The sequence below is a fragment of the Heterocephalus glaber genome, unplaced genomic scaffold (genome assembly GCF_053883595.1).
Source record: "Heterocephalus glaber isolate CG9 unplaced genomic scaffold, H.glaber_assembly_v1.0 deba00001608, whole genome shotgun sequence".
Taxonomy (NCBI): Eukaryota; Metazoa; Chordata; class Mammalia; order Rodentia; family Bathyergidae; genus Heterocephalus; species Heterocephalus glaber.
The window spans coordinates 31,469,191-31,486,516 of record NW_028258379.1 but is presented as its reverse complement, the minus strand read 5'-3'; the positions used below and the strand labels follow the sequence as shown (position 1 = coordinate 31,486,516).

The 17,326-nt window shown below is 39.4% G+C and overlaps 1 protein-coding gene across 1 annotated transcript in view; it reads left to right on the top strand.

Annotated features, from left to right (window-relative positions):
* The window catches only part of Unc79 (unc-79 subunit of NALCN channel complex), a 231,959-nt gene that overhangs the window by 117,008 nt on the left and 97,625 nt on the right, over positions 1-17,326 (top strand). Inside the window, 3 exon segments of the mRNA XM_087195499.1 lie at positions 3,629-3,708; positions 3,793-3,941; positions 14,598-14,755. Of these exon segments, the coding sequence (XP_087051625.1) occupies positions 3,629-3,708; positions 3,793-3,941; positions 14,598-14,755 (387 nt within the window).

Below are 17,326 nucleotides of genomic sequence, written 5' to 3'. Positions count from 1 at the left end.
AAAGCTAACAAGATCCCTACCTGATGTGCAGAAGTAGCTGTGAACCCAGGTTGAAAGGCTGAGGTGAAGGGTGCAGACAATCTCAACAGCTCCTGAAAGTATAATGCCAAAGTGGTGTTTTGGGATAGAAGAAGCAGAACTCCCACCCCTGCAACTTCTGCACCCAAGGGCTTGGCCAGGACCCTGGGCAGCGCACCTTGCCTGGCTGTGCTCTAGGCAGGATAGCTTGGCTTCTGCTTGGGAAGAAAGATTTCTTTCTAATTTGGTTAAAGACTCTAGGTGAACAAGTTGGGGACAACACAATGGCACCCAGGCTCAGGAACCATTCCCTAACTGCACATACTCTGAAGGAATTTATGGAATTCAGGATAGGACCCCCCCATGTGCCTCAGGAAATCCTGATTTCTGGATAAGGATGGTAGCACTCTGGGACCTGGGGCAGATTTGGGCAGCTTTAAAAAATATCTTCTTGCTTCAACTATCCTGAGTTATTAGACTATCTTGATCCTGGGAGGTCTACTCCAGAATCAGGAGGCATGGCATGGCATGATCTCTTTGGTGAACAGCAAACATTCTTAGGGGGTGGTCATATGGGGTTCATTGTAGCTTCTGGATGTCTTATTCAGAGCAAAGTAGTTGTATCACCACTACATAATTTTTGTACAGAACTAAATGCCTCTACACAGACTCTGAAAATAGTCAATAGCCAGGTGTGGTGGGGCATGCCTGTAATCTCAGCACTCTGTGAGGCTGAGGCAAGAGGATCACAAGTTTAAATCCAGGTTGAGCAACTTAGTGACTTAGTGAGACCCTGTCTCAAAATTTTAACAAAGGGTAGAGATTTAGCTCGGTGTGAAGGTCCTGGGTCCAATCCCTAGTACCACAAAAAACAAAACAAAACAAAAAAGGTCAATAGAGTATATATGCAAAGTATGAATATCTCAGCTCCTACTTTTAAAACCATTGAAGCTAGAGTTTAAAGGAACACTTGAGGTGATCTATTCATTTTTTTTGTCAGTATTGGCAATTGAGCCCAGTAATGCTTTACCACTGAGCTACGCCCCTAGCCCTTTTATTTTTTAAATTTTGAGACAAGGTCTTGCTTAGTTACTCATGCTGGCCTTGAACTTATGACCCTCTTGGCTCAACCTTCCCAGTAGCTAGGATTATCAATGGTGCACCACTGAGCCTGGCTATTTCATTAATATTTAATGTGTGCTTCTTGTTGTAAAGGCTCTGTGTTGCTTCCTTAGAACTTCCTTCTTTGGGGTGACAATTGATGGGGAAATGAGGGTAGATGATAAACACCCAGGCTCCTTGCCCAGCTTCCACCAGAGTGCTCTGACTTGCTCCATTTTATATGTTGAAGTTCTAAGTAGGATGTTCTTTAAACAAAGTATTCTTCAAAAATGAAGTTTGGAATCTGCTGATCTAGTTCAGCCTTCCTACTTTTGCAGGTGAGCAAATAAATCTCACCTGGGTTTAATGACTTGCCCTCGGTCCTATAGCTCATTTGATTTATTTACAATTTATGCTATATCCAGAAATGCTTCCAAAATTGTGCTGGCACATTAGAATCATCTGAGGAGCTGAAACACAAAAGAAGTGAGCTCCCCTCACCACTTTTGCTCTAATTCCAGATATATCTAGCGTAGGGCCTGGGTATTAGAAATCCAAATATTATACAATTAGTGGCAGCAATTAGGACTAGAACCCAGGTCTCTTGGTTTACTTAGAACTAATGACCTTGTTTTAGGGCTATAGCTGCTGAAGCCCAGGCCAAGAGTTATACCTCTATTGGGTTTTCTGCCTAAGGAAAGGAAGCACTCAACTTATGATCCAACAAGCTGCACTGTTTCTATGTAAATATATATTTAAACCTAAGATAGCACACAAATCAATTCATTGCCACTTTTATTTGAACAATGGTTAAAATTAAGCAATTTCTTTTTATAAATTATAGGTGTGGCATTGAATCCTTGGAGGATTGGTGTGAGGATGTCCCTTCCTCCAAAAGATACCAGCTCTGTGAATGCTCAAGTCCCTTATTTAAAATGGCGTAGTATTTGCATACAACTTATGCACACCCTCTTATGTACTTTAAATTATCTCTAGATTCCTTATAATACTTACTACAATGTAAATGCTATGTAAGTAGTTGTTATACTATATTGTTTTCAGAACAATGATAAGAAAAAGCTGCCTGTATATGTACAGTAAAGATGCAATATTTTCTCTGGGTATTTTTGAAACTTAGTTGCTGAAATCTGCAGATGTAGATTCTGTGGATACAGAGGGACAACTGTATTCTTTTCTTTGTTGAGTTACTATGAACTCCACTGTTTTAAATGTTGGTTATTTCTCCCTTAGATACTGCTTCAGGCTACTGTTACAGCATCCAGCTCATTTTCCTTTCTTTGCTCTCTACTGTCTTGTGGGACACAGTTTTAGACAGTGTTAGCAGGGAAGCTCCTGTTAAGGTTCTTCCAAGACCCATGTTCCTGTTGCTCAGATCTGCATGCTGCTTCTGCTCTTTGGGCCTTCAGGCAGCGGTCCTGAGCTCCTCTGTCAGGGAACCAAAGGATGCTCTGTAGATCTAGGTTCACCGATTTCCATTGCCTTCTATGATTTCCTCTTTCTGCATTTGAGGGTGTGGTACCCATTTCTCATAGCAGTAAGATATGTTCACCACTAAAAATAGTTATAAAACTTCCACTTTAAACAAAATACATTTAAGTGGTGATAATAAGCATTTAAGGTACCTTTTAGTGGAAGATTACCAGTAAACTGTTAATATTGGCTGAGAAGATTTGACTGCCATTGTCTCTGGTTCTAGGAATTGCCAAAACTTACAGTGGCTTATTATTTAATGTATTTAATACTAGTTTCTCTGTCTGGCTAACTTGTGGATTCTTTGCTATAAGCATGCCTTTATGTAGAAGAATCTCTAAACCATGAGGACAAAGGGGTTAGAGATCCTCACAGGAATATAAAATCATGAGTGGAGTTCTCATCTGAGTATACTCATCTTTTTCAGAAAGCCCTCATTTTGTGTTAGTCTATGTGATAAACTCCTACTTAGGTGCTAATCAACTTGTGCACCTCTCTTTAATACCTGCCTATCCAATTAGGAAGGAGTGAGCAGCCAGCCCTAGGTCCTTTCATGGAGCACAGGCCTGGGTGCAGTAGCCAAAAGATGTTTGAATACACCATGGGCTACACAGTGGAAAATGGAGCCTGGGACTCCTAAAGTTAGGTTTCCTGCACTTACCTCATAAAAGGATATATACTCATTTGGAGAGCAAATAAAAACATTATACAATCACTCTTTCTTAAATTTAAATTTTATTTTATTAGTTCATGTTTGCAGTACATGCATTTTACAGTCATCTTGGGGCATTGGTACACACAATTACTCTTTCTTTTAGTACTGGGGATCGAACTTGGGACCTTGTGTTTGCAAGGGAGTCACTGGAACCACTGAGCTAAGTCCCTGGCCCAATTACTCTTTTAATAAATTCTATATCTTTTTTTTTTTTTTAACATCTCCTGGCTTCATGATCTTGGTCAGTGGATGAATTGTAGAGGAAAGAGGTAGGCTAATCTTTGTGTAATTATTTCTTTACAGCAATAAAGAATGATACTGAAAGAAAATTCTGCTACCAACAGCTTCCAGTAACATTGAGATTAATATATACCATTTTCCAGGTATATTTTCTAAAATCTTTGAATATTTGGCTTGGTAGCAATGTTGTTTTGGAAAACCTAGTAACTATGTGGCTTTTTGCATAGGAAATGGCCAAGTTTGAAGAGCCAGATATTCTTTTTAATATGCTCAATTGCCTGAAGATTCTCTGTCTGCATGGAGAGTGTTTATATATTGCTAGAAAAGATCACCCTCAATTTTTAGCCTACATTCAGGACCACATGTTGATTGCAAGGTATGTCTTCCTAATGTTTCATTTTGTTTCCATTTTTTGGTACCGGGGATCAAACTCGGGACCTTTTGCTTGCAAGGCAGGTGGTGGAACCACTGAGTTAAATCCCCCGCGTTCATTTTGTTTCTTTACAATTTAGCCTTCAGTTGTGAATATTAAAATTAGAATAAGACTTACTAGCTCATTTGGGTTATTTTTCTCAGCCAGGAAAGCCTAACTGGCAATGGAAACTACTTTTATTCTCTCTAATGTCTAAATATACCATTATTAGATACTATAGGTTTAGAAAATATAAAGATTGTTTTATGTTTTTTACTTGTTAATAGGTTAAAATCTAGCATACCCTAAAAAAAGTCAACAGATAATAATTTGATAATTATCTCATAAGGCACCTTGGGAATTTGCAGTCTAGTTTAGAAGGGGATGAGTACTAAATATAGAGGAGGCAACCACATATTTTATTATTTAAATTGCTCTACCTTTGAGATTAAAGAAAGGGTGGCCTTCACAATAAACTCAAAACAATAAGGATGAACTAAACCAAGATTCTAAATACTCTTAAGACACATGAGCATCCTGTGTATGTATAAGTCACTGTTAACCCTAGCAAATGTGATAAATGAGTACTTTGCACAATTCACAGGTGGGTGAGATGATTTCTGCAGATACCATTTGAATGGGAATTAAAGTAATGACATTTGACTGGTAGAGATTTGAGACAAGTAAGGCATTTTGTGGAAAGCAGAAATGTTAACAAACAGAAAGAAGAAGAAATGGAGCCCGCTGCAGACAGGCAGGTCTGCGCATGCCCTACCGAGGTCCTGAGTTGCACGGAACACACTGAATCAGCCCGCCCCAGCAACAATCCATTGGACCTCCTCCCCCTGCTCCTCTGTACAGCCACCTGCTTCCACACTACAAAGATGCAGAGGACATTATGGTACTGAGTCCCGCTGCTCCCGGCCCAGAGGTAGGGGCTTCTGAGCCGCCGTCCCACTGCTCCTGGTCCAGAGGAAGGGGCTTCCCAGCCACCATCCCTCCCGCTGCTCCTAGCCCAGAAGAAAGGGCTTTTGGGCCACCTTCTGTCCCACTGCTCCTGGCCCAGAGGAAGGGGCTTCCAGGCCACCATCCCTCCCACTGCTCCTGGCCCAGAGGTAGGGGCTTCTGAGCCGCCGTCCCACTGCTCCTGGTGGAGAGGAAGGAGCTTCCTGGCCACCATCCCTCCCGCTGCTCCCAGCCCAGAGGAAAGGACTTTGGGGCCACCATCCCTACCACTGCTCCCGGCCCCTGTCCCACCTCTCCCAGCTCAGAGGAGGTAATGCATGCAGGCGCCAACAGCCCCTCCCCCCAGTCAAAATGAGAAAACACATAAATAAGTCTCAAAACCAGACTTCCAGATCACCTACAGCAACCCCAAAGGGAAATGAGATGGAACACTCTGATACTTAACCACCTGGACCCACTGAACTGGCAACAAAAGGGGATCTGGAAAAAATGAAATCAGAAGTAATTTCTCAGATAACAGGAGAAATTGTGCTCCTAGTGCAAGACATGATTAAGAAATCTAGAGAGGAGCTGAGGAACATGATGGAATCCCAACATAGGAAACAAATGGCATCCATAAAACAGATGCAAATAGATTTCCAGGACATGAAAAACTCCATTGAAAGTCTACACAGCAGAATGAGCCAATGTGAGGACAGAATTTCAGATAGAGAAGATAAGATTGCAATTAATGACCAGGAAAAGAAAAATTGCTTCAAAATTAGAAGGGAACATGAGAAATCAATCCAGTAGCTGCTAGATGATGCAAAGAATAACATAAGACTGATTGGAGTCAATGAAGAAACAGGAGAGTGTACAGATGACATAAAAAATCTCTTCACAGAAATAATGGCAGAAAACTTCCCAAGCAGGGGAAAAGAGCTTGACATACAGATAAGTGAGGTATATAGGACTCCAAATAGGCTTGATCAAAAAAAATCTACACATAGGCATATAATTGTTAAGATTCCAGAAACACAACAGAAGAACAAAGTTCTCCAAGCAGTCAGAGAAAAGAAACAAATCACATACAAAGGAAAGCCCATCAGAATCACAGCAGACTTCTCAACACAAACCATCAAGGCAAGAAGAGCTTGGAGTGACATATTCCAAGCCCTAAAAGAAAACAGCCTCCAACCCAGATTGATGTACTCTGCAAAACTATCTTTCAAAATGGATGGAGAAATAAGATACTTTCATGACAAAGAGCACCTTAGGAACTTTGTGAATACCAAACCAGCACTCCGAAGAATTTTACACAATATCCTAGGAACAGACATTGAGGATCACAACCCCAGGAAGCAAAGCAGAATGAACGCATCTGGCATGACAAGAAATTAAATGTAAAGGGGGAGAACCCAACAAAAAGAAAAAGTCATGGCAATGACAAGTCACTACGTTTCAGTTATAACCATCAATGTTAATGGTCTCAATTCACCAATCAAAAGAAATAGACTGGCAGAATGGGTCAAGAAGCAAAATCCAACGATATGCTACATACAAGAAACACACTTAATTCAAAAGGAAACTCATAGACTGAAAGTTAAAGGGTGGAAAACAATACTGCATGCGACAGGAACCCGAAAAAAAGCAGGAGTAGCTATCCTCTTGGTAGATCAAGTAGATTTCAAACCAACACTGATTAAGAGAGATGAAGAAGGACACTATATCCTTGTAAAGGGAAGAATCCAAGAGGAAGAGATGACAATCATAAATATCTATGCACCAAACACTAGTGCACCCAACTATATAAAACAAATACTAATGGACATGAAAAGTCATATATACACTAATACAACTGTAGTGGAGGACCTCAACACCCCACTGTCACAAATAGATAGATCAACTAGACTAAAAATAAGTAATGAAATACTAGAACTCAATCGAACTCTTGAACAAATGAACTTAACAGATGTTTACAGAGTCTTCCACCCCACAAAATCAGAATACACATTCTTCTCAGCTGCACATGGGTCATTCTCAAAAATGGACCACATACTCACACACAGAACATGTTTAAGTAAGTGCAAAGGAACTGAAGTTATCTCCTGTATATTATCAGACCATAGTGCAATGAAATTGGAGATCCATAGCAAAAGAAACTGGAAAACTTTCATAAACACGTGGAAATTGAACAACACACTTCTGAATAACCAATGGGTCACAGAGGAAATTAAAGAAGAAATCAGACAGTTCCTTCAATTAAATGACAGTGACAGTACAACATATCGGAATCTATGGGACACAATGAAAGCAGTCTTACTAGGGAAATTCATAGCAGTGAATATGCATATTAGGAAAACAGAATGAGCCCAATTAAACAACCTGATGCTGAACCTCAAGCTTCTAGAAAAAGAAGAACAGGTCAACCCCAGAGCTCATACAAGGGAGGAAATTATAAAGATCAGAGGAGAAATCGATGCAATGGAGACTAAGAGGATGATACAAAAAAATCAATGAAGCCAAGAGTTGGTTCTTCGAAAGAATCAACAAAATTGACAAACCTTTAGCCAACCTTGCCAGAAAAAGGAAAGAAAAGGCCCAAATCCATGCAATTAGGAATGAAAAGGGTGAAACTACAATGCACCCAGCAGAAATCCAGAGGATCATCAATACCTACTTCCAGAACCTATATGCCAATAAGATGGACAACATAGAAGAAATGGACAGATTCCTAGATACATATGAATTACCAAAGTGGAACGAAGAAGACCTAAGAATTCTGAACAACCCAATATCAACCAATGAAATTGAAAATGTAATTAAAATCTTATCAACTAAGAAAAGCCCAGGCCCTGATGGCTTCACTGCTGAATTCTACAAGACATTTAGAGAGGAACTGCTGCCACTACTGTTTAAACTCTTCAGTGAAATAGAAAGGGAAGCAATACTCCCAAATTCATTCCTGGAAGCAAGCATCACCTTGATCCCCAAAGCAGAGAAAGACCCAACCGAAAGGAGAACTATAGGCGAATCTCACTAATGAACATAGATGCAAAAATCCTTAATGAGATACTGGCAAATAGAATGCAGAAGATCATGAAGAAGATCATACACCCTGATCAAGTGGGATTCATCCCAGGGATGCAGGGATGGTTCAACATAATGCAAATCAATCAATGTAATACAGTATATCAATAGAGCCAAGGACAAAAACCATATGATTATCTCCATAGATGCAGAAAAAGCATTTGACAAAATCCAACATGCATTTATGATAAAAAACCCCTACAAAATATTGGAATAGATGGTCTCTACTTCAAACTGATAAAAGCCATCTATGAAAAACCAACAGCCAATATCATACTAAATGGTCAAAAACTGAAATCCTTCACACTAAAATCAGGAACAAGACAAGGATGTCCACTATCACCACTCTTGTTTAATATAGTTCTGGAAACATTAGCCACGGCAATTAGACAAGAGAAAGAAATAAAAGGAATAAAGATAGGAAATGAAGAAGTCAAATTGTCATTATTTGCAGAGGACATGATACTCTATATAGAAGACCCCAAGAACTCCACCAAAAGTCTTCTAGACTTAATAACCAAATTCATTCAAGTAGCTGGTTACAAGGTCAACACACAAAAATCAGTAGCTTTCCTCTGTACGAATGACAGTCTCACTGAGAAAGAAATAGGACAAATAATTCCTTTCACAATAGCATCCAAAACACTGAAGTACCTAAGAATCAACCTAATGAAAGAAATCAAAGACCTCTTCTCTGAAAACTATGGCACTCTGAAAAGAGGGATTGAAGATGATATCAGAAAATGGACAGACATCCTCTGCTCCTGGGTAGGAAGGATTAATATAGTGAAAATGGCCATACTTCCAAAACTGCTATATAGATTTAATGCAATTCCAATTGAGATCCCAGCAGCATACTTCATGGACCTTGAGAAAACAATCCAAAAATTCATTTGGAACAAGAAGAGACCCAGAATAGCAAAAGCAATTCTAGGTAACAGAGACAGGGCAGGGGGTATCACAATCCTCAACCTGCAACTCTACTACAAAGCTACTGTGATAAAAACAGCATGGTACTGGCAAAGAAACAGACCTGAGGACCAGTGGAACAGATTAGAAGATGCAGAAACAACTCCAGACACACTCAGCCATCTCATCTTCGATAAAGGAGCCAAACACCCTCACTGGAGGAAAGATAGCCTCTTTAATAAATGGTGCTGGAAAAATTGGGCTTCAACTTGCCAAAGATTAAAACTAGACCTATATCTCTCACCATGAACTAAACTAAAATCAAAATGGATTAAAGATCTAAATATTAAAATAGAAACTCTGAACCAGTTGGAGCAGAGGTTAGGTAGAACCCTTGAAGACATCGGTGTAGGAAAAGATTTTATGAACAAAACCTCAGTTGCCCATGAACTAGCACAAACAATCAACAAGTGGGATCTCTTCTTATTAAAAGGCTTCTGCACAGCAAGAGAAACCACCAGCAGTGTGAAGAGACAACCCACAATGTGGGAAAAAATCTTCACCTGCTCTTCCTCAGACAAAGGTCTACTATCTTGAATCTCTGAAGAACTTCAAAAGATCAGACCTCCCAAATTTAAAGACCCAATCCAAAAATGGGCATCTGAAATGAACAGACATTTCTCAGACAGAGAAGTAGAAATAGCAAATAAATACAAGAAAAAATGTTCAGCATCACTGGTCATTCAAGAGACGCAAATGAAAACAACACTGAGATTCCACTTCACTCCAGAAAGAATGGCTGCTATCATGAAATCAACCAATTACAAATGCTGGCGGGGCTGTGAGGAAAGGGGAACCCTGCTCCACTGCTGGTGGGAGCATAGACTGGTGCAAGCACTGTGGAAATCAGTATGGAGATACCTCAAAGAACTAGGACTGAAAGTCCCATTTGACCCCACTATTTCACTGCTGGAGATCTTCCCCAAAGAATTAAAAGAATTGTACCACAGTGATATGTGTGCCCATGTTCATAGCAGCACAGTTTGTGATAGCTAAAACTTGGAAACAGCCCAAATGCCCATCAACTGGAGACTGGATAAGGAAAGTGTGTTTTTTTTTATAAAATGGAGTACTACTCAACCATAACAAATGAGAAATTAGAGACATTTATAGCTAAGTAGATTCACATTGAGGCTTTACTCTTAAGTGAAATAAATAGGACACACATGTATAAATACCAAATAGTTTCTCTGGTGTGAGAAACTGAAAGTGTAAATAAGGACTAAAATGTATAATAGGTAATGTGAAATAGGAAGAAAAGGGGCAAAGGGGAAGGAAGTGGGAGGGCTAGGGGAAAGGATAGAAGGGAATGGGATTAATATGTGAAAATGGAAAAATGGGAACAAAATCTTTGTAAATAGGAAGGAATGGAGGGGTTGAAGGGAGGGCTGGGCAAGGGTGAAAAATAAGAACCAAGAGAGACTATGTAACGGTGCAAATTTCCACTGATGAATGTCATTATATTGTATCCCTAAAATGTACCAATGATTAGAATGAATAATCGATAATGCAAAATAGGAAGAAAAGGTCCAAAGGGGTAGGGGTAGTGGGAGGGGCAGGGGAACGGAAAAATGATGAGAAATGGAAAAAATGGAAATAAAGTCTTTGTAAATAGGGAAGGGTGGAGGGGGTGAAGGGAGGACTAGGAATGGGGAAAAAATAAGAACCAAGATGAATTATGTAAAGGTACAATTCCCAATGAGAAATGTAATTGTGTTGTATACCTACAATGTACCAATGAAAGAATTTAACAAACAAAGCAAAAAAAAAAAAAAAAAAAAAAAGAAAGAAAGAAAGAAGAAGAAATGGCAAGACCTACTTAGGTGACACCAAGATTTTATTTTTCTGCAGGGCATGGATTTAGGGGAATAAAAGGAAAAGAGACTAGAGAAGTAGGTTGGGGCCCAAGTATGAAGAGGCTGAAGATAGGAGACTTCTTTAAAGATACATAGATATCCACAGAAGACCTTAAAACACTAAATAAAGTCAGAATTGTGCTTTAATAGAAAAGTATAGAGAAGAGAGAGATCTTTGGGAATTACCTCTGTTTAAGGGAGTGTCATGAGCAAGTTGCAAGGATTTAAGAGATATAAAGATAAACAGACAACTTTTTTTCTTAAAAGGTTGTTAGAAAAGGAAAGGACACTTCTGATACTTAAGGGGGAAAGAGAACGGACATCAAGGACCTTTAAGACAAAGAAAATTTGGAAAAATTTATAGTCCATGAGAAAGGGCTGGCAAACAGGGCCAGAAAAAAGAAAGTTACTGGAGTCAAGTTCTTGAAGCGCAATCAAGTATAAATGGAAGAGTGAAAAAGAGAAGTAGCACTCTTTCCTTTGAAAGGAGATAATTTCTGAGGAAAAGAGAAACCAGTGTTAAGGGAGTTGAACAGATGACTTAAACCTTACGAATAATAAGTGTTAATGTCTTCCTCTGAGAGGGAGAAAAATAGAGATTGGGTTGGGAGGTTGAGGAACATAGAAATAGTAAAGCAGCAGCCCAGGTGAGGAGGAAAGCAGTAGAGTGTCAACAGGAAATAACCACAGAATTGCCAGCTCCATGGCCTAGCTGAAGTTAGACAGCACCAGTTTATAGTGGACCCAATTAGTAGGAGTTTGGATTTTAAAAATTCTTCCGTAGTGCTTAGGGCTTCAGAGTGGATGAGAGATGAGCAGTAGGCTTATCCAGAGTCCAGGATTAGTGATTTGATTATGGAAGAGGAGAGGCTTACCAAGTGATGAAATGGCTGACTTTGAAATCCAGCCTAAGACTGAGGCAAATGAAACCAGAAGAACTGATGCTTGGGAGAAGATTGTAGGAAAGAAGACTAGGAGTCTCAGGTAGGAGCAGAGGGGGAAAGCTGAGTGTTCTCAGCCTTAGAGAGGTGAGGCCGGCAACTCATCCAACAGAGGAGAGATAAACACCACTGTCCTGAGGTGGCAAGGGATCTATGAGGGCAGAGCTTGATACTCTAAGGTGTTGGGAAAGGCTTGCATGAGGAGGAAGACTGAACAAGGTGCCTACTTCCTCCGGAAATGAAGAGAAGGCCCTATAAGTGGATGTCATGGGTTTCAAAAGAAAGGTTGAGGAGAGAGGCCTGAAGGAAGTATTGAGAAATAAAGATCATTCTGAAGGAATGAAGACTGAAGAGAAGACTCACTGAGGTTAAGGAGAAACCACATTATCAGGAAAATGTCAGGTTTCAGCCATGATGAGGAAGGGGAAGTTGTATTCATTCCCCAGAACTACTGTAACAAATTGCCACACACTAAGAGAGTTAAAACAAAAGAAGTTTATTCTCATAGTTCTGGAGGCTAGAAATCTGAAATCAAGGTTTCAGTGGGGCCACAATCCCTTTGAGGACTTTAGGGGAGAAAAGTTCTTTGCCTCTCTTAATAGTTTCTGGTGATCACTGGCAATCATTGGCATTCTTTGGCTTGTTTCATCCCTCCAACCTCTGCCTCCATTGTCAAATGACTGTCTCTCTTGTGTCTTCTTTTATTATAAGGGCACCAGTCATTAGATTTAGGGCTTACCTTAATTCAGCATAAACTCATCTTAACTAATTATATCTACAGATACCTTATTTCCAAGTAAGGTCACATTCTGATGTTCCAGATAGACTTGCATTCTGGGGATACACCATTCAACCCACTACAGAAGCATACTATGAGAAAAGTGAAGGAGCTATACAAGTTTTCCCATAATAAAATGCCGATTCTGTATGTGCAGTAGGAGTTGATGGAAGATAAACAAACCTGGCCTGGATGTGAGGAAGAGTAGGGATGACCTGAAAAGTTCAGAGTGAGGATCAGACAAGTTGCACATCTGGGCAAAATCTGTGGAAACAGTCAGGAGTTTGGTAGATGCTCCACTACTACTAGGGAATTCTAAATTGGCAGATTTTTATTGCTAAAATAGTCTCTACCAAAAATGTACCCAAGTAAAGTGGATTATTGTGCCATGGACGTCCAGTTCATCTTTTGGGGTACATAGTCCAGGTTTTTTTTTCCTCAAAGCACAATCATGAGACCAAAAAAATCCATATGATTTGCTTCCTTCAGCTGAAGTGAAAGTTCCATGAAGGGAAAGATTGTATCTCCTTTTTCCTTTGCATTCTTTGTAGGGCCTATTGTGTACTCTGGAAGCATCATCCTTATCCTCACAATGATGATAGTAGCTCAAGGTCTTTAAATACCTACTATGTGCTAAGTACCTTGCACCATCTCATTAAATACACTCTGTACTGGGAGAAAATGAAGTTCAGAGGAGTTGAGAAATTTGCCCATGGACATACAGCTGATTAATGGCAGGGTTGGGATTAGATCCATACTTGTCCAACTTCCATTGCTCAGAGTAAGCATATGGTGTTTGAAAGTTTCTCCTTTTCATTCATAGCTCTGATATGGCTTCTGATTAGTAAGCACACATCTAGTGACTTGTGCCTCAATATGATTTCCGCATAATGGAGGTAAACTGTCATTATGTCCCTCTCTTAGTGGTATATTAAGAGCCTTTTAAAGTCACAGATAATTTTGACTCTAATGTTAACTTTGGAGCCACGTAAGAAACCAAAGCAAACAACAATGAAAATGAACAAAGGGCGTACTTTAAATGACTGAATAAAAAACACTGATGCCAACATATGTTATATTCAGAATATTATGGTAGTACTTGATAGTGAATTAGCTTAAACTTGTCCAGTTACAAGATACCATCAGAGTACCCTCTCCTCTTCGGTCTCTCTTTCTGTCTGTCTCCCGCTTCCCCCATGTATATGTTTCCCTCTCCCTTTTTCTCCCATCTCTGTCCTTCCCATAATTTAGCCCAGGTCTATCTTGGCTTGATGCATAGACCTAAGTTTTGGCTTCTTGTTCAAAAGTTGGCTTCTCCCCAGGCAGGTTGACCCTGGGAGGTGGGAAAGAGGACCACTGGTAGCCCTTGACTGATATTGCTCTTTGTCCCTCAGATTTCAGCAGGAGAGAGAGCCTCTCTCCCCCAGGGTCTATATTGTTCTCTGAAAAAAAAGATTCAGACGTTCTTATGCTTGCACTGTAGGCCCATTCATAGACTAATCACTCTATTGAAGGTATTGAAGTGCTTTGCCTCCCTGCATTTTGTGTTTACCTATATGATAGGTAAGGTGGGGAGCTTGATTTGACAATCCCGCCAGGTCTTGAAGAGGCTGTTATTAATAGAAACAGTTGTCCTTTGTCATAAAAAGGGGAAAGGGTTGCTGGGCAGGCAAAACCAACAAAACTTAACACTATAAGAAAAATTTAAAAATTACTTATCACCTCAACATAACTAGTGTTAATTTTGTGTATTATTTAGCAGTCATTGTTCATTTATATGTTGAAATTTATTCTATACAATTTTTAATCTTTATATTCAAATGTAGTGTTAAATGTTTTCTACATTGTTACATAAAAGTATTTCCTTTAAAACATGTATAGAAAAGAGCATAGAAAATGTTTATTAGAAGCTTATAGTGTTGTGTATAAGTGTAATTTTACTAAAACATCCCTGCCTATTAATTCCATTTAAGATATTAGGATTCTTTTTCAGTAAAGATTATTGTAACTGTAGCTACTTTGCTTCTCCTTGATTCCCCAGCCTGTGGAGGGTCATCAAGTCTGAGTTCTCCCAGCTGTCTTCATTAGCGGTCCCTCTCCTTCTCCATGCTCTGTCACTTCCTCATGGTGCTGACATCTTCTGGACAATCATAAATGGCAATTTCAACAGCAAAGACTGGAAGATGAGGTTTGAAGCAGGTACTTTTGTATTAGCTTAAGAATTCTCTGGTCATAAGGTAAACCAGATGTCCAGTTTTGACATCCATGTTTGACTTTCCTTTTTCTTCCTTTTTAAAAGGGCTTTCTGCTTTGCTGATTCTACTTATCTGAGCTTCCTTGATAACAGTGTTTCGCAGAGTAGTCCTTAGATGCAGTGACTCTCCATGTTTGCCTAAGTATAATTATGGCTGTTATTCAGTTTGTGGTAATAGCACCCTTGTTTAGTCCCCAAATGTGTCCTAGTAGCTTGGACTACAAATAACCAATTAGATTGCTTGTATCTGTTACTGGGATAGTTATTAAAAGCAGATTATTGAGTTTCACCTTAGACTGACAGAATCGGCATCTTAGTGCTGAGTGGTGAGGACTGGAATCTAGGTTTTTAAACAGGTCTTCCAGGTGATTCAGTAACGTGTGAGAGTACTTGTGGTACACCCATGTCACATCAGGGCCATCAGGGACCAAGTCTGCCACAGTGATGAATATGTACACAGAATGGCAAGTTCTCCGAGTAAGGTGGTAATGAGGGAACTTGAGTGTGTTTCCTTAGCCTCACATCTGTGGCTCACTGTCACCCCAGTCTTCAGGGTCAACAGGCCAGAGTGTAGCTCATCGGGACAGTTCCATGTATTTTAGTGTCTCAAAAGTTTGGTACAGAAATGGAAGTTCCATTAGTTATTATTACACCTTATAATTTAATTCCCTAATATCTGGCCATTTCAAAAAGTGCTTGCTTTTGGAAGCTCATATGAGTCTCAGGGCTGGTTTATTTATGATAGCACATGATGTTGTAGGGAATTAGATGTAGTAGTACACGAGAATTTTCTAGCAAAAATCTGCATGATATTTACAACAGTTATAGGGAATATTATATTTAAATGCAAATAAAGCAGATACCTATTTAATTGTGCTCTTTCATTCCAGTCAGGTTTACAGTGTTTCTAGATTGACCTTTTGAATCATAGCTGTGATTATGTTAACAGGTTTTCAGTGCCTAGAGAATAAAATTCAGACCCCTTCACTGACATACAAAGCCTCCCATAGTCTATCTGCATATATTTGCAGCCATGTTTCCCACACTTCTTTCTATATATGCCATCACTATTTCTCCATTGCTTTTTGCTTCCTTTCATGCCTTCACCATCTGTAGTCTCCATTTGAAACCTTCTTCCCTTCAAAGTCCTGTTCAATTGGCATCTCCATTTGATCCACCTTCAAATACCATCACTGAGGGCTGGGGATTTAGCTCAGTGGTTTCGCCGTCTGCTGCACAAGTGCAAGGACCCAAGTTTGATCCCCGGTACCAAAAAACCCAAACCAAAACAAATACCATCACTGAATTTCACCTTCAAGGTCCGCTCGGTGGAAAGTGGTTTTTCTGTTGCCTGGTCTCCCAGGGCATTTTATTCATACCTCATTAGAGACATTTACAGCTTTTTATAATATGTTACAGCTATGGTTGTCTCTTTTAGTCAACTTGGTTTTGAAGTCAAGAATTGTGAATGATTCATCTTTCATCTTTCTATTTACTTCCATCTCCCCCCACCAAATGTCTAAGGTAGTTTCTTAGTTATGTGTGTATGGTTTCTTAGTTATGTGTGTATTTTTTTTAAAATAAGCAAATCTATTACTTTATTGAATAAATACCATATGTAGTAGGCACTTTGGGAGCAATAAAGAGAAGTATAAGAGAAGATTCCTACTATTAAGGCCTCCAAATGTAATTGCTGAGACCAAACATAAACATATAAGAGGTTGACAAACTATAGAAGATATGAATATAATTTAAGAACCACCAAAAGGTACATGTCATATAACTATATATGAGCACATAAGTACAGTCTACAAATCAATAGTTTGTGAATAAGTAGTATTTCTGTAGGCCATCATGGAATGAAAAGACCAGAATGGACTTTACAGAGCAGGCAGACCTTCAGTATCAGATTCTTCAAAGATGATAAAATGTCCAAAAGCAGAAAAGAATGAGAGAATATCCTGGCTGCTGTAACATCTTTATTCCTTTTATTTCTTTCTCTTGTCTAATTGCTATGGCTAATGTTTCTAAAACTATATTGAACAGGAGTAGTGATAGTGGGCATCCTTGTCTTGTTCCTGATTTTAGCTTGAAGGATTTCAGTTTTTGACCATTTAGTATGATATTGGCTGTTGGTTTTTAACAGATGCCTTTTATCGGGTTGAAATAGAGCCTATTCCAATTTTCTGTGGGTTTTTTTTTTATCATGAATGTGTGTTGGATTTTGTTGAATGCTTTTTCGGCATCTATTGAGATGATCATATGGTTTTTGTCCTTGGCTCTGTTTATACAGTGTATTACATTTATTGGTTTGTGTATGCTGAACCATCCCTGCATCCCTGGGATGAATCCCACTTGGTCAGGGTGTATGATTTCTTGATGATCTTCTGCATTCTGTTTGCCAGTATCTTATCGAGGATTTTTGCATCTATGTTCATTAGTGAGATTGGCCTGTAGTTCTCTTTTTTGGGTGGGTCTTTCTCTGCTTTGGGGATCAAGGTGATGCTTGCTTCCAG